Raw genomic sequence first — 18,286 nt, 5'->3', positions numbered from 1 at the left:
ATGGTGTTTTATCTGGCAACATCAGAGGGCGTAACCTGAATTTGAAGTTTCTCTGCAGCAGATTCTCGCTCTAAGCCCTTTGTATGGATCAGTGTGACAATGTTGGCTACACAAAAGGAGGCCTGATGATAGGTGATAGATATAGATAGATGATAGATAGATGATAGATAGATAGATAGATGATAGATAGATAGATGATAGATAGATAGATAGATAGATAGATAGATAGATAGATAGATAGATAGAATGAGATCTCTTGGCACACCAAGATTACGTCCTGCTGTCACTTGGGGGCAGCAGAATGTCTTGACCCAGATTTGCGAAGAATGTGACACACGAAAAGCCCTCTTCTGTTATTTTGAAGACTAACCAGTCGCCCTCTCTCTTTCCCCCCTCAGACTCTTCACGTCCAGCTTCTGTACAAGGTTTGCACTGTATAGTACTGTATTGGCCTGAATATAAGCCTCACCCCCCCCCCAATTCTGACAGTGAAAAGTTAAAATGTGGCTTACATTCATGACCTTATAGTGTGCAGCCAGAAGCACGGCATAGCGGCGCCCGCCCCACACATAGTCCCCCAACCTCTCCTCCAAGGCCGGGAAGGGAGAGGGCGAAGACTGGGAATGGCTGCTGGCAACGCAGCATGCCTCCCTTCCCATCCCACCCCCACCCCCCAGTATGCAGCCAGGAGCAGCAATGAATGGAGCGGCTTATATTCGGGTATTTTTTCTTTCCCCCCCCCCCAATTTTACAGGTGCTGTTTATATTCATGTGCGGCTTATATTCGGGCCAATACGGTAAATATCAGAAGTTACTGTTACGGTTTGATTTTAATTATTTTACTGCCAGTAGCCAGAAGAGTGCTTGTACTGTGACACCAGGGAACAATGTGGAATGCTGGCTTTGCATTTTCACGCAGCTGACACTTCTATATTTACATTTCATTTATTTACCTTTCGGGGCAGATGGAAACTGGATCTGGCTTGTTTTGCCCACCGCATTGCCCTTGCATTCGGCTGGCCTCCCACACGCCGCCCTCAGCTGAACTTCGCTCCACCAAATACAATTTGCTTCAGTGATCAAACTGCACATCCAGCCTGCACACATTTTCAAAGGCCATGGATGCGAACCTGAAAATTTACCCTGCTCCGTTTGTAAACAAGAGTCATGCTTAACATCCACCTATTCTCAGCACATGCACCGATGTTCAATTCAAAGCGAACCCTGCGTTTGCCCAGCAATTTGTCACCCTGTGCCAAAAATTCATCACAACCATCCTAAAACTATTTTCAGCTGTTTTTATTATATGTTTGCAGATCGCGTTGACACGTATGGAGAAGACGCCTCGCATATTCATAAAGAATAAAATATAATATTGCATACCCTCCGTTTCTCCTCTGATGAAAATAGGGATGTCCCATTCCATAATGATAATTTTACTATTTATAACCCTGCACGTCTTACTTGGTTGCCTCAGCCACTCTGAGCAGCTTCCAACATATATGCAAACATAATAAAGCATTAAACATTTTTTTAAAAACTTCTCTAAACAGGATTGCCTTCAGACAGCTTGGGGGTCAGATAATTCCATACTTTCCAACATTTCTCCAGTGAAAATAGGGACATCCTAAGGAAATGTGGGACATTCCGGGATCACATCAGAAACCGGGACGGCTTCTCTAAATCAGGGACATCCCTGGAAAATAGGAACACTTTGATGGTCTGATATTATACATTTTATCATTTGGCAAAATGTTGGGTTGAGGCTATAAAAGGCCTCACCCCACACCTTCTGGCCATCTTAAAGCATAATACAGTGGTGCCCCACAAGACGAAATTAATTCGTTCCGCAATTTTTGTCGTCTAGCGAATTTTTCGTCTTGCGAAGCACGAAATCCCATAGGAATGCATTGAAAATCAATTAATGCGTTCCTATGGTCAAAAAAAGTCCAAACAAAGCCAAATTTGGTACAACAACAGTTTATTAACTGCTCTTTAAAGTCACACATACTGTAAAGAGCAGTTCAAAAATTGAAGGGAAAATAAATTAACTTTATAAACATGACAGAAAAACATTTAAAAATCAACAAAGTGTACAGTACATTTTCTAAGACTCTGGGGGACCACTCGAAGAAGGCTCCTCTTCCACTCTTTGCTTCTTGGTCAAGAACCTGTCCATAGTCTGCTGCTTTATCCGCCTTTTCAGCAGCTCCCTGAAAGACGACATGACCCTCGTATCATAAAAGTTCCCAGCGTCATGTGCCACGTGCTTCTCATGGTGGTGTAGATCTGCAAAAGTCTGCACCTCCTTCCACTTCTGGCAAATGTCCCTCAGTCTTTCGGAGGACAGCCGTTCCTCAGTTGCTTCCTCCTCTTCCAGTGAGGCCTGCTCCTGCGCAGCCTCTGCCTGCAGAACGTAGCCCTCCGTCGTCACAACCTCCAGGAACTCCGCTGCAAAGTCTTCAGCCGCAGGAACATCAGAACTGGCAGCCTCTCCATGCCTGACCACACTGTGGATGCCAGATCTTGTCTTGAACCGGTCAAACCAACCTCTGCTAGCCTTGAAGACTTCTGGCTCGGCTGAGGTTCCTGGCTGTTCCCGGATGAGGTCAGCGTGCAAGGCCTTGGCCTTCTCACAAATGACGGCCTCAGACACTGTGTCCCCTGCACGCTGCTTCTCTTCTATCCAGATGAGCAGCAACTTCTCGACCTCCTCCAGGACAGCTGGGCGGTTCTTCACGATCCTGGTGACTCCCTTGGCTGCATCAGTCGCCAGGATCTTCTCCCTCATCTTCAGGATGGTCCCGATGGTCGATGGGTTCCTGCCGTACTCCCTGGCGATGTCCGTCACACGCATTCCGCCGTCGTGCTTCCAGATGATCTCCTTCTTCATTTCCAGCGTCACCTTCTCCTTCTTCCTCTCGCCGGCCACCGCAGCAGCAGTCTTCTTGGGTCCCATGGCAGCACAGCTCCTACCTTCGTAAACTCAGAAACAGAAAAAAAAATCAGTGATGTGCTTCAAACCCAAAAAATACAAAAGCAGCCAGCCACCCACCACACAGAAATTAAAACCCAGAACCAAGGCCTTGAATCCCAAGCACCCCAACCCCAAATCCAAAATCCAAAAACCCCCAAAAAAGTTTTAAAAGTTTAGCTTACCAAATGGATGAAAGAGAAGTTCTGGAAAAGCTTCAACAATCAACCACCGACGTCCTCAGAAACCTCAAATGGCTGCAAAATAAGTTTAGGAAAAGCTTCAAAAATCACCAATGTCTTCAAAAACCTCAACTGCTCCCACAGACACGCACCAACCCACCCACAACACAGAAATTGCAAACCCCTCCCCAACTGCTCCCCCAGCCCCTCCCCAACTGCTGCAAACCCCTCCCCAACTGCTTCCCCACCCAGACAAAAAAAAATTTCAAAAAATAACAACATGGCCAGCACTCAGAAATTCAAACTCAGAAAATTTTTCAAAAAAAATCAACCTGGCCCAGTGGTCACAGAAAATCATAAAAATTCCCAAAAAAGGCCCACAAGCCCCCAGATTATCGCAAACCCCTTCCCAACACCAAGTCCTTGAATCCCAAACACCCCAACCCAAAATCCAAAACCCCCCAAAAAAGTTTTAAAAGTTTAACTTACCAAATGGATGAAAGAGAAGTTCTGGAAAAGTTCTGGAAAAGTTTTGGAAAATCTTCAAAAGTGAGCAAAGTCTGAGAAAAGGCTACCAAACCACGTGCTAACAGTTGCTCCTCGAAGTCAAGTCGCAACTGCAGCTGCTCAAGCTAAGCACCCTTGGTTTTAACGGTTTTTACACAAAGGAAACAAAGTCGCGAGACGTTTTCGTTTTGCGAAGCAAGCCCATAGGGGAATTCGTCTTGCGAGGCAAATCGCGGGCGAAAAAACCTTTCGTCTAGCGAGTTTTTTGTCTTGCGAGGCATTCGTCTTGCGGGGCACTACTGTATAGAGGTAGCCAATGTGGGGCCCTCTTGATGTTGGACTACAATTCCCATCATCCCTTATGCTGTCGGGAGTGATGGGATTTTGAGACGCAAGCTTCATCAGTGGAAAGAGGGAGGACATAAAAACAGGCTAACCTCTCCTTTGCACAGCCAACTATGAGACATTTAGGTTCCCTTGGTTTCTATATTTGCTCACCCATTTTTTGCATTGCCTCAAATTTTAGCAGAGCCTTAGCCTCTCTCGTTAGTACAGCACCAGTGGCGTAGCGTGGGGGGTGCAGGGGGGGCCAGCCGCACCGGGCGCAACATTTTGGGGGGGCACGCTCGCACTCGCAGCTCTCTGCCCCTACCTGGCTCACTCACTCTCTCTCACTGCAGTGCTGGCTGTGCAAATCCGATCCGAGCTGCCAAGTCGCCGCCCACTGTGGAGGAGGAGGGTGCCAGGCGTGCGTTGCCGTGCGGAGTGGAGAGAGAGCGAGGGAGGGAGGGACTATCTGGGGGAGGGACAGTGCAGCGGCCGCCCAGTGCAGCGCTGAGCGCGGGAGAGAACCACACCCGACCAGCCCAGGCAGCAGCAAGAAGAAGCTGGCAGCGGCGGTAGGTTAGGGGTTAGGGGCGCAAATTACTTGCCTTGCCCCGGGTGCTGACAGCCCACGCTACGCCGCTGTACAGCACTGTATGAGTTAGGCCAGTACAATTTCAGGTGGTCCCTGCACCAATCCTCAATAGAGTTTTCTCAAGATCAGTAGCACCTTAAGGGCTTAACAGGCTTAGCCATTGCAACTTATGACAGTGGAATCCAATCCATGAAAGCTGATGCGGGGATAAATCTTGTTATTCTTTAACTTGCCACAAAACTCTTGGTTGAGTTTAAAGATCAGCCGTGAGATGGATCAAAAGTCAACTTAGCATCTTCCTATCATCAGGATACATTTCCAGTGCAGACAAGTGCCGATGTTTATATAACAATAAAAGCATTCAAAACACTTATTTCCGGGGAAGAAAGCCATTCTTTCTCTGCAGAACCACTTTTGCCCCCTAGTGGACATTCTTTATTATATCAGCAAAAGAGTATTTTGTTGATTTTTAACTGGAACTTGTCAATGTTCCTCATAATTCTGGGTGTTTGGATGGGCAGCCTTACATGGAAGGGCCTCCTGGAGCATGCAGTGTGCTTTTTTTTGGTTTTTTTGGTGCTGGCCATAGATCATAGTGCAGTGCCTTTAGAACAACATTTACAAAACCTGGTGATCCTATTGTCAAGAAAGAGTTCCGTTTTGCTTCCTTTCAGTTCATCCCAGATTGCAGCCTGCATATAGCTCTGTCTTAAGCAACATTTCTTGGCCACCCTAGAGCAGGGATAGGGAAACTCAGACTTGGAGGCCAAATGCAGCCCTCCAGACCGGCTCTCCCCCTCTGACATCATAGCTCTCCCAGTGACATCAGTGCTTCAAGATATAGTGCAGGATTGGTACTGTTCATGGGTTAAGAACTTAATTCATTCTGGAGGTCCGTTCTTAACCTGAAACTGTTCTTAACCTGAGGTACCACTTTAGCTAATGGGGCCTCCCGCTGCCGCCACACCACCGCCACGCGATTTCTGTTCTCATCCTGAAGCAAAGTTCTTAACCTGAGGTACTATTTCTGGGTTAGCGGAGGCTGTAACCTGAAGCGTCTGTAACCCAAGGTACCACTGTACTTTTGCGCCAGACACACAACGTCATTGGCATCAAACTGCCATTCCATGTCCCTGCCCCCCACATTATCCAGATTTATCCTTTCTGGAGGAAACCCAATAATTTTTTAGAAATCTGTAACCGGAAGAACAGAGATACGATTCGCCTTAAATCAATGGCTTGACATCATGACAACACTGGCAACATATGAACAGACAACTTATAGATCCAGGCTTTCTTTGGGTAAAGACAGTGCTATCTGGAATGACTTGGCCCAGAATATATTAGGTTATTGAAAAGTATATGTATATTAGGATAATAGGAATATGTGTATCTGTATATTAAGTAAGGTAAAAGTATTGGGGGTTTTTCTTTCTCATTCACTCTTTTCTTTCTTTCTTCTCACTCTACTTATAAATGAAACTTTCTTAATAAAATAAAATACTATGCATTGATAGTATTAACCCTCCATCTGGAAGCCCAGCTGATCATTCTTCCTTATGATCCTGGAACCTTAGGGTTTTTTTAACCACTCAAATGTCTTTTTAGCTGGAGTGTCTTTAGTTGCATGCTGTATTGTGAGGGCTATGTAGCTGCAGTAACACACCAGAAGCAGCATAACCTCAAAAAATGAGGTTGCCCTCAAATGTGCCTTTATCTTCTCTTCCCCACAGATTAAAATTGACCCTTTGAAATCATCTCAACCTTTGCAGCACAGTCTAATGCACATTTCCCTGAAAGTACCGTAAATCTCCACTTAGTGTGGAATGTATTTAGAAAGGGGTGGGCAGGGCCGGATTTAGGTTTGATGAGGCCCTAAGCAGGCATCCCCAAACTTGGCCCTCCAGCTGTATTGGGACTACAACTCCCATCATCCCTGACCACTAGTCCTGTTAGCTAGAGATGATGGGAGTTGTAGTCCCAAAACAGCTGGAGGGCCGAGTTTGGGTACGCCTGCTCTAAGCTACTGAAGGTAATGGGGCCCTTTATATGTCCAGCTGTCCTTTGTCAACAACAAATTGTCACTTTTTTGTGTTGAATATATGCTATATGGTAATGTATGGACCTAATGGGTATCTAAAGCCATTTGCACATGCAGAATGCAGGCGTTCTATACTGTATATAGAGATGAGCAAACCAGTGATATTTTAGGGAGCAGGCTAGCAGGCGGGGCCCATTACTTACATCATAGGAGCCTACACAACACAAAACACTGTTGCTGTAGGTAAAGGTAAAGGGACCCCTGACCATTAGGTCCAGTCGTGGCTGACTCTGGGGTTGCGGCGCTCATCTCGCTTTATTGGCCGAGGGAGCCGGCGTACAGCTTCCGGATCATGTGGTGAACCAGAGCAGCGCACGGAAATCCCGTTTACCTTCCCGCCAGAGCGGTACCTATTATCTACTTGCACTTTGGCATGCTTTCGAACTGCTAGGTTGGCAGGAGCAGGGACTGAGCAATGGGAGCTCACCCCGTTGCAGGGATTCGAACCACCGACCTTCTGATCGGCAATTCCTAGGCTCTGTGGTTTAACCCACAGCGCCACCCGCATCACTTCTTGCTGTAGGTAGGTTTTATTTTATTTGTTTTTTATCTTATATTTTGGAAATGTATATCCAGTTGTTTTTTTCTTTACATTTTTGGGGGGGGCTCAAGAAAGTGGGATCCTAAGCTATGGCTTGTTTAGCTTATACGTAAATCCGGCACTGGGGGTGGAGAGGCAGGAAGGGCCAGTTCAGTAAGAGAGCATATGCTTGGCACACAGAAGGTTTCAGGTTCAATTCCTCACGTCTCTAGGAAAGACTCCTGACCTGAAACATTGGAGAGTCACCGCTAGTCAGTATTTGACAGTACTGAGCCAGCTGGATCAGTGATCTGACTTGGGATAAGGCAGCTTCCTCTGTTCCTATGAATGCAGCCTTGCGGCATTGTCCTGTGCATTTTTACTCAGAAGTAAGTCCCGCTGTGTTAAATGGGACTTCCTCCCAGCTCAGCATCCTCAGAATTGCAGCTGTGGTTGGTTAATCTCCCTATGCAACCAATTACAGCTTGCATCCCTAGCTTTAAGCTTAAAGATCAACTTTATGTTACTCCAGAGGGAAATTGAACAAAACAGTTACATGCATTTAAAGTAAAATTAAAAGAAAGCTTGCTGCTCGGCTTCTCGTTTTAATTAAACTTGTGCTCATACAAGACATGCATAAGTGCAAGTTGTGTGGTTTCCTTGGCATGGTCGCTGCTCTGAGTAAATACACCATAATATTATTTTGTTTACTTTCCCCTCCTTTCCAGATTTTTGTATTTTCCTTACCACTCTGTGTGGCTTGCTTCAGTTTTGGCAACTAGACAAATGACACGAGGGTTGAAGAAGTTCAGGATATATATATATATATATATATATATATATATATATATATATATTCACAGATAAGTCATAATGGTTCAACTTTTAGCAACCAGGAAACACACACAAATGTGAGAGCCACTGAAATAAATACCGTCGAGGCCTTATTGTACTGCTGCTGACGCCTTCACCTACCAGGCGAGTAACATCGTGTTACAAAAGTTGGGTGCCACCCCCCATTCACTGCCAAGCAATAGCAAGATCTCAGGGAGATCCAGGCACTCGCCCAGGATCCGTGTTCCTTTGGAGAATTGAGGCACGATGGAGACTGTCATAACTTGAAGAACTATGGTTTATTCCCTTATTTACACCTTCAGCCTGCATGGAGGGAGATTTTGTTTATTTATTTATAACCCACATTTTCCCCTGACAGGGACTCAAGGTGGCTTACAAATTAAAAATAAGGAAAACATAGGAAAAGCCATCATTTAAGAAAAAACACCAATTAAACATGGATAGAATTAAAAGATGCAAGACTACTTATAGAAACAGGTTCCTGAAACTGGGATTATATACCATTACATTCTGCTACATGTTTTCTGCATAAAGGGGGGGGGGTGGCTTATACCTACCCTTTTACCCTAGGGATGCTTCCAGTATCCATTCATTTATGGTAGGTCATTATCGGGGGGGGGGGGGGGGAATGAATAGAAATTTATAAAAGCAAAATTTTCATACAGCTCTTTTGTGTGGTCTTGTAAGTTCTTTGTAGCACTAGAACTGTAGAATATTGCACTCATTTATCACGATTACTACAATAAAAGAGAAATTTCTCAGGATACAGGCAAGGAAGTTACAAAGATATACATACTGTCAGGTAGGGTGGTTAACTTTAAGATGTCTCAAGTATTTTGTTTTAAAAGTCTGCACGAAAGACAATGCAGTTTGTAACATATCTGCATTGTAAAAATAAAAAGGTAAAATACCCCTGGATGGTTAAGTCCAGTCAAAGGCGACTATCGGGTTGCGGTGCTCATCTTGCTTTCAGGCCGAAGAAGCCGGCGTTTGTCCACAGACAGCTTTCCGGGTCATGTGGCCAGCATGACTAAACCACTTCTAGCGCAACAGAACACTATGATGGAAGCCAGAGTGCATGGAAACGCCGTTTACCTTTTTACCGCAGTGGTACCTATTTATCTACTCACGCTGGTAGGCTTTCAAACTGCTAGGTTGGCAGAAGCTGGGACAGAGCAACGGGAGCTCACCCCGTCAAGGGGATTCGAACCACTGACCTTCTCATCGGCAAGCCCAAGAGGCTCAGTGGTTTAGACCACAGTGCCACCCGCACCTGCATTATAACACATGCAGAGATCACATCTTACAACAAGAGGGGCTTGTCTGTGACTGCGCTGAGCCCTCTGCTGCCTCTCTTTACGCCTCTCAGTAACCCCTACCACCCTGCCGGCAACAGAGTTTGCTGGATCAGGCCAATGACCCATCTAACCCAGCATCCTGCTCTCATGCTGGCCAACCAAATGCCACTAGGAAACCCGCAAGCAGAATGTGAGCACAGGAAGACCATCTCCTCCTGTGGTTTTCCAGTAACTGCTATCCAGAAGCCTTTCTGCCTCCAGCCAAGAGGGAGAGCATAGCTATCAAGGCTAACCATTGAGAAAATAATTTCATTTTGACTGAGATTTGCTTAATGCTGCTGCTGCTGCTGCTGCTTCTTTGCTTTTTTAAAAAGTAATTAGAAAAAAACTTCTGGCCCTTTAATTCAAAGTTTGCATAGGGTCTGTTCTGAGTCACCAAGTCTCTGCAACAACCTCGCTGTAGCCTCTTTATTGGCATTTACTGACATGCCACCCACCTTGAACTCCAAATGTGGATCCAAGGATTGCTGAGCTGTGAACACGGTATTTGTGTAACTCTGCCAGTATTGTAACCGCCCATATAACCTCAGGAGAATCAAAGCAAAACCATGCTGAAATGTTCAAAAATAGCTTGAACACCACCATTGAATAAGAGGATGTTCACTGGCTTCTGAATCCAGACCTTTAGAAACACATTTCCTAGAAAAGCCAAGGAAACTTTTCTTGCTTGGCCTCTAGATGAAAGGTTTAGTACCTTTAAGAGGAAATTGTTGTCATCGTCGTCGATTAAATAGATATTGCTCTTCATCAGAAGGCCACAGGACAGTTTACAACAAACAACACAAATGTCATAATACCTCTGCATCATAGAAATCAAAACTATTATATAAATATAATAAGGAATACATAATAAAATAGAAATTCTTGTAACAGCAGCATAAAAAGAGGAGAAAATTGTTGTTTTTGTTGTTTATTAAATCTGTTTACTGCCCTATACCCACAGGTCTCAGGGCAGTTCACAGGATAAAATCACAGCATAAAAACATGAAATACGCAATCAAAATAAAAACAAAAATCAGAAACCTGGTATCAAAAAACAGCACACAAATACAGTACAGTGGTACCTCAGGTTAAGTACTTAATTTGTTCCGGAGTTCCGTTCTTAACCTGAAACTGTTCTTAACCTGAAGCACCACTTTAGCTAATGGGGCCACCTGCTGCCGCCGCGCTGCAGGAGCACGATTTCTGTTCTTATCCTGAAGCAAAGTTCTTAACCTGAAGTACTATTTATGGGTTAGCGGAGTCTGTAACCTGAAGCGTATGTAACCTGAGGTACCACTGTATCTTCTCTCAAAGGTAGCTGGCTATCCTGGCCACCCACAGAAAATGGCAGACCCTCCCAGAACTCACCTGGGCTCTTTCCTTTCCTTTTTTCCTGTCCCTCACCCTGGGAGATCTTTGCTTCCCTGCCTCTCACTCAGGGTCCTTCGCTAAATTAAAGACTGTCGTGTTTGTCTTTGCTTCATCTCTCTGGAGCATGTGTGTTTGCTTTTAAAGTTTGGGACAAATCTGGTTTACAAACTAGGCTTTAATTTCTCAGAGACGGAGAGGGCCCACTGTTTCTTGGTCCTAGAATCCTTTAATGTGTGGCCTGATATCCGCAGCATTTGGGAGGTCCTCAGTCAGCCTCCAATCTACAAAGTGTCCTTGCGGAATCAATAAAGGTATTTCCCAGCTGTGGATTCTGTAATTTGGCTATAATTCTGCCATGTTTCTTTTGCATTCTTCAGTGCACGGAGTGGCCCTTCGGATTTTACCATTGGAACCTGCAACAAAATGTTACATTGAGGAGTGTTCCCTGCCCTAGACTCCATCCCATTCACACACACCATTCTGTGGCCACTGCACACACTCAGCCGTTATTGTGCTGTGCTGTTTTCTTTGCCTCTCCTTTTACGGTTACCCCCCAATGCTATTTTTGTACTTCTGCAAACATCAGAGGCCCTACTCACCCAAGCCTCCCTTCTCTGAGTGGGTGGTGCCATAGAAGAACGGCACTCACAGCCAGAACACCAGAAAGAGATTATTTCTTTGTTCACTGCATTGGCTGTCACCATCTGAAAGGTCAGGCTAAGAGCAACATATTTTTCCAAGGCCACCGAGTGAGTTTCATGGCTGAAAGGGGACTTAGCCTTGAGTCTTCCACATTCCACACTGGATGGCCCATGTCCTGCCACAGTACATCACGTCAGATGAATGTCATTGTCCTCCAGAGTTGCAGGAAGTTCCTGCAGCCAGTCAGATGTCGCAGGAGCCCTGTTGGATGTTCAGCTTCCAAAAATAGTTCGCAAACTGGAACAGTCACTTTACAACATTCAGGAGCCAAAACGTTAGGGAACTTACTGTAAGCTGTTCGACTTCCAAGGTACGACTGCATCTGTTTCCATCCTTTTTCCCCAGAGTTGCTGAAAAATTTGTGATGGTGTGAGTCCAAGTGTCTATCTGCCTCTGTTCGGGTACCACTCTGTGTTTCCAGGACAATGGCTATGAGCAGCCGCCTGCCTGGTGCTACTCTTTGCAGAACATTGGGGAAGGAAAAACCATTCATCCTTTCAGATGTCTTTGAACACATGGCATGCCTGCCATGTATTTCATGAGAGAATTCCTATCCCCTAACTTTTGTTCTTTCCAAAAAACCAAAAAACCTTCCACATTTCTGGAATATGACAGGCCGCGAAGGCTTATTCAATCCTCTGACATACAATACAGCCATTCAACACCAAAATATCAAGAGGCCATGTTCCTCTCCCCTCCCCCACAAATGAATACATGCATGCACACATTCCTGCAGCTTTCAGAAGGCAGTTGGTAAAGGAATCAGAGTGTTCAGCGTCTTTGAAGGGATTCACATTTTCCCAGCTGTTTGTGCTGTTGCAGCTACAAACAGGATTTCCTGTTCTGTTCCAAGCCTGAGGCTGAAGGGACCCTCACATGCAGGGCCAGGCATAGGGAATATATTTGCACCATCCTTTGCTAACTCCTTATACTACGGTGGGCAGGGGTTATTGTTCAGTGATAGAGCATCTGCTTTGAATGCAGAAGGTCTCAGGTTCAATCCCTGGCATCTCCAGGTAAGGCTGGGAATGCCCCCCCCCACACATACCTGAAAGCATGGAGAGGTGCTTCCAGTCCATGTGGACAATACTGAGCTAGATGGACCAATGGTCTGACTCGGTATAAGGCAGCTTCCTAGGTTCCTATAGCTGTCAGCTGATCCTAATAGGTTTTATACTGTGTACTGTTGCTCTTGGGTGGGGGTTATATGCCATAGAGGGAGGGTCTGCATCAAGGGGCCAGATCCCTGCCCTATGACGATCCTACCATTTACACAAAACTATGAACCATAAGGAGACAGGTCATGTTGCCACTTTGCCCAGCAGAGGCCACCATGTTGCTTATGTGTGGTGTAGTGGTTCAGAGTGGCAGTCTTGTAATCTGGTGAACCGGGTTCGATTCCTCGCTCCTCCACATGAGGCTGCTGGGTGACCTTGGGCTAGTCACACTTCTCTGAAGTCTCTCAGCCTCACTCACCTCAGAGTGTTTTTTGTGGGGGAGGAAGGGAAAGGAGATTGTTAGCCACTTCGAGACTCCTTCGGGTAGTGATAAAGCAGGATATCAAATCCAAACTCTTCTTCTTCTGTTTGGTATTTACGGTTTTGTACAGTAAAATCATGTTGCCTTATGAGAGAAACATTACGCAGTACATTTCTTTTGTCCTGCTGCCCTACCATTTCTGTACACATCAGACAAAAGGGTAAAACATGGCTACCAAGGGGTGTAGCTAGCTGCTCCGGCACCTGGAGCGGCAGGGGCAGGGTGAGCCACCCATGGGGGCACTGCGGTGATCCGCCCGGGGGGGTGCTGTGGCGAGCTGCCAACAAAATCTGCCTGGCAGATGCAGGCCCCACGCTGCCATTTCTGGCAGCGCGGGGCCCAAAGCCACCGCGTCACTCCCAGGAGAGACGCGTGGCTCAGGTGTGCTGCAGGTCAGGCCCCACAGTAAGTGCCGCTCCCGTAGTGTGCTATTTTGTCACCCCCTCAGGGATGACACCTGGGGCGGACCGCACCCCCACCCCTTCCTATGCCCCTGATGCTGACTTCTCCACGTATAGGCAGCAATTCCAAAGGCCACGTAGACCCTTGGAAATATATTTCAATGACAATGGATTGAAAAGAAATTAGATGGGGTGATGGATTCCACCCCAGCATGGATTGCAGCTACTGTTAGTAAATGTATGAGTACTGTTAGACGTGCACTCAACCGCTGCTATAAAGATTTCTGCCAGAATCTTCTGTATTCTTCTCTTAGCATATCTAGGTTTTCCTGCTTCACAGAATCCAATGGGGGGGTTACTCTCAGGAGTACTCTTATAGTTCTGCCAGATGGCCTGTTTAGTCAACACTCATTGTGTGCACAAAGCTTATGCAGTGGTTAGATAAGACCTGGTTTTTGTTGTGCATCCGCTCTGATTTGTTCACAGGGCAGCCATTCGGCAATTCTTTCTCCTCCTCCTCCTCCTCCTCCTTATTCTTATTAATAATTGCATTAATATCCCAACTTTTTCTCCAAAAAGCTACATGGTTTCCCCATTCCTCATTTAATCTCCACAACAACCCTGTGAGGTAGATCAGACTAAGAGGCAGAGGCTGGCCCAAGGTCACAGTCTAACCATTACACCACAGACCTTCCCATTAGTCATTTGGACATCGATGCGTTTTTCTGTCAGTTTGAAAACCGTAACAAGGCCAAGCTTTTGTTTTTAAGTAGATTTGTTGTGCTAGGGTGACACAGAGCTTGGGTCCACAAAACTAAAGTTCTGGTATGCTCTTGAGCCTCCTCACAAAACACTGGCAGAGGCACCCTTTAGTCAAAATAGAGCATGTGGAGGTTTTTCCTAGTCACCAGGAAACGTCCCAAGTGACTCATATGAGAGTGACGCAAATAATTGAAATGGTCCTTCATTTTAACAAATACTGAGCCACCTATCATATAATATAATGACCCAGAAACTGCCATTAGTAACAATTACAACCAAAAGAAATGTCAAGGGGAAAGCTCTCTGTCATAGAACTGCCATGAGACTTCCTTGAAAAATAATTTATGGCCATCATTTTAATCAAGATTATTGAGAAGTTATGATTTAAAGTGTGTTTTTAAAGCAATTTTACTGAACGCTTGAAAGTTGAAGGGGTTTCTTATTATTATTTTTCCCCATGATCATATCTCAAAGAATGTTATAGCTTTCCCAATATACAGTATATAATTGTATTTATAATATATCTAACCCATTTCGGTGAAGGTCGAAATGTATGATGACTCAAGAGCAAACACCTGGCAGTAATCCCAGATTTAGGTTTTATAAAATGATTCAACTTTCTGGCTCCTACGGCTAGAAGCAAAGCAGTAAGCCAGGAAGAGAGAGAGAGAGAGAGAGAGAGAGAGAGATGTTTAATTTCTGATTGACTCCAAGGCTACTGCTATGGGGGTGTTAACATAACACTTCTTGAGGTGTTAATGCTGTGAACCCCCCCCCCCCATCATAGGCTCAGGTTGTATATATGTGTAAATAAACTATATATTATAAAGACACCACAGTCTCCACTGCACCATTCCCAAAGGAAACACAGACCTCCGAAATGTTGCACCGCTCAGAGACTGGGGTAGCATGCAACGTTATGTTTCCAGTGTGACCCTGACTGCCAGTGGTCAATAGTAATTGTTGTTGTTGTTGTTTCAGAAGTTGTCTGAACTACTCCAGAAAACTGAATATGTGGGAACCATTAATTTCTGCAAGATTCTGTTCTGTAATCATGATTGCCCATGTTTTTCAACTGGTGCTTTCTGTATTACTATCACAACACACTCCTGGGATTCTCAGTGCACAAAAAAACCTCACCGAGGTAATATAATGATGTCAAGATGAAACGCTGTCAGTGCCTAGCTATAAAGATGACATAAGGGTGTCAGAAATGAAAGGGAATTATATCAATGTGTGTTGTACAGCCACTCAACAAATTGTAAAAATAGGAAAGGCTCCACAATTTAGGGCACTGCTTTGTTATGACAGACATGCTCAAACATCGAGAGAGAGAGAGAGAGAGAGAGAGAGAGAGAGAGAGAGAGAGAATGCCATTTTCCAGCAGCCAAATAGTTCTCTTTCCCACCCCTTGCAAATAGATCCATCAAAAAAAATAAAATCATATCTCAAATGGCTATACTTTTTGGCACAGGACAGTAGAGTGCATTTTTAAATTTTCTTAAAGAATATCTCACCCACTTTTCAGCCTGTTCATGCCTTTTTGTTTCTTCCTCAAGATGTCCTTTTAAGGTCTGTGATTCATTTTAAAGATAATGGTCACCTTTCCTTTGGGGCTAGATGAAAAGATGCATAAAGCAAAAGCCCCACCACATTCAGTTTCTTCTGTGAAAGGCGCGGAAGTTGCCTTTCACAGAGATAAAATGACATTCTATCCTTAGCGAAAGACGATATTGGCATTGTTGGCAGGATCAATCTCCGCCTGTCATTCCTCTAGTGTTCTCCTTACTGGTGTTCACAAATACTTAGAAAAACTGACACCCTCGGAGGGGTGGGGGGTGGGGAATCTCAGTGTGCTTCAATCACCCAATTATAGATTTCAGCACAATACCGAACATCATGGATGATCAGTATTGTTCAGCGGCAGAAAAGAATTCTGACAGGATGATTTATAAATACGGAAGCCTCAACCTCCCCAGTGTATTTAAATGGTCTAACTCCTTGGAAACATGCTAAAATGAATAAAAATTATGTGTCTCTTGCAAAATCGTTTAAAGGGGGTTGGGTTGGGTTGTAGCCTTCAGTTTTTGAAGAACAATCTGCTTTCAAGAAGTTTCCCAAACCATGCTGAATAGATCAGAATCAATAGGATCGTTCAACTTTATTTGCCGCACGTATGCGATTCTTCTGACTCCCTTGATAAAGTATGAACATTTACAAAATGTTGTTTAAGTACGACGTGTTGCTTATATGCCTGTATCTAGGAGAGGTGGGTGAAGGCCCAAAACACTGAAGCTCAATTCCAGCAAGATGGAGGGATAAGGTCAATAGGAGGTGTCCAGTCTGTTCTGGAAAGGGTTCTATCCCCACTAAAGCAAGGCTGAGGACCTCCAGGTGTGGTCCTCCAGGTCCTCCAGGTGGATTTGCAGCTCTCTTCATCCTCATCCATAACTGCTGGTGATCAGGGATGGTGGGTGGTTGAAGTACAACATCATTTGGAGGGTACCAGGGTGGCTATCCTTGGATTACACTGGCCACATCCAGATGTTCCACTAAACCAAGGGTAGCCAACATGGTGCCTTTTGGATGCTGCTGGACTGCAAACCCCATCACCACCAGCCAGCTTGGCCAATGGCTAAGGATGATGGGAGTTGTAGTCTGACATCTGGAAGGCAGTCTTGGGGGTGATCAGATGCAAAGGAAGTTGGGGAGCTTGTACCTAATATATGCTGTTGTGTTGTTTTGACAATTATTTTTTATTGCTTTTTCCTTTTTTATAAAATGAATTAACATCAAATTAATTTGAATTTAGTACAAATTTAACAGTTGACCTCCCACCCTACTGCCACAATGCTTTGTTACCCAGCCTTATTTGCAGCTCAATATTACACACATTTCCAAATTACATTTTTAAAAAAAGCTTAACATATTTTAGCATGTTTAGGGAAGTTTTAATATTTAATGCTGTATTGTTTTTAACACTCGATTGGGAGCTGCCCAGAGTGGCTGAGGCAACTCAGCCAGATGGGTGGGGTATAAATAAATTATTATTATTATTATTATTATTATTATTATTATTATTATTATTATTATCATCATCATCATCATCTTATCCTTAATTTTTTCTATTTCCCTCTTACTGCTGTTGTGTTTTTGTATACAGTGGTACCTCGGGTTAAGTACTTAATTCGTTCCGGAGGTCTGTTCTTAACCTGAAACTGTTCTTAACCTGAAGCACCACTTTAGCTAATGGGGCCTCCTGCTGTTGCCGCGCCTCCAAAGCATGATTTCTGTTCTCATCCTGAAGCAAAGTTCTTAGCCTGAGGTACTATTTCTGGGTTAGCGGAGTCTGTAACCTGAAGCGTATGTAACCTGAAGCGTATGTAACCCGAGGTACCACTGTACTCTGTTGGAAGCCGCCCAGAGTGGTTGGATGTCAGAGGAGGAATAGTGGAGACTGTCTCCCCAACCTGACCCTTCCGGAGAAGAAGACAGTTCAGAATTACAACAGGGGTTTGAGGGAGATCACAGCTCAGAGGCAGATGAGGGGGAAAGCTGGGTAATAATGGGAGAGGAGGCGGAGGAAGAAGAAGAAGCACCTGGAGGACAACAGCTGATGGACACAGTGTCTTCAGAAAACATTCAAGGCCCCCCCCTCCCAGAACCCAGTGAGCCTTGAAAGTAGGAGGAGAAAGGGCTCAGAAGCAAAGGGCCCTCAGCGCCACCCATAGGGGAGAAGGTAACGAATGAGAAAGTGGGAGGGGTGGAGAGTCACTCAGGACAAAGCCATTATTCCAAGAGGTTACATTCCAAGCCTCTCTCTCTAAATAGTGAATAATAAGCAGATGGTAAGGACTTTTCCTTGACTTATCCGCAGAGGCGGAGCTAGCCGCTCCGGCACCCAGAGTGGAGCACATGCTGTGCACCCGGGGGCAGGACTAGCGTCCCAAGGGGGCGGGGCAATGATGTCACCCCCCTCAGGGATGACACCCAGGGCAGGACGCACCCACTGCACTCCCTTCCTTCGCCAGTGCTTATCTGGTCCTGGTAACCTGCAATGGGGGTTGTTTCCACTGCCACCCTGACACTGGGGCAACCCAGCCAGATGGGCAG

At 45.2% G+C, this 18,286-nt stretch overlaps 1 protein-coding gene across 1 annotated transcript; it reads right to left on the bottom strand.

Annotated features, from left to right (window-relative positions):
* Positions 1-1,813: 1,813 nt before the first annotated feature.
* Positions 1,814-3,153, bottom strand: LOC309326184 (putative CENPB DNA-binding domain-containing protein 1). Its single transcript, XM_081834689.1, has 2 exons — positions 2,477-3,153; positions 1,814-2,401 (listed from the first exon to the last, which is right to left on the bottom strand). Exons 1-2 carry the CDS (start codon positions 2,957-2,959, stop codon positions 2,108-2,110), a joined length of 777 nt encoding a protein of 258 aa, XP_081690815.1. The 5' UTR covers positions 2,960-3,153; the 3' UTR covers positions 1,814-2,107.
* Positions 3,154-18,286: the final 15,133 nt, after the last annotated feature.

Source organism: Podarcis erhardii, assembly GCF_964252035.2.
Source record: "Podarcis erhardii genome assembly, chromosome: 12".
NCBI lineage: Eukaryota > Metazoa > Chordata > Lepidosauria > Squamata > Lacertidae > Podarcis > Podarcis erhardii.
Note: the sequence above shows the minus strand (reverse complement) of the source record. Positions and strands in the feature narration are given on the sequence as shown.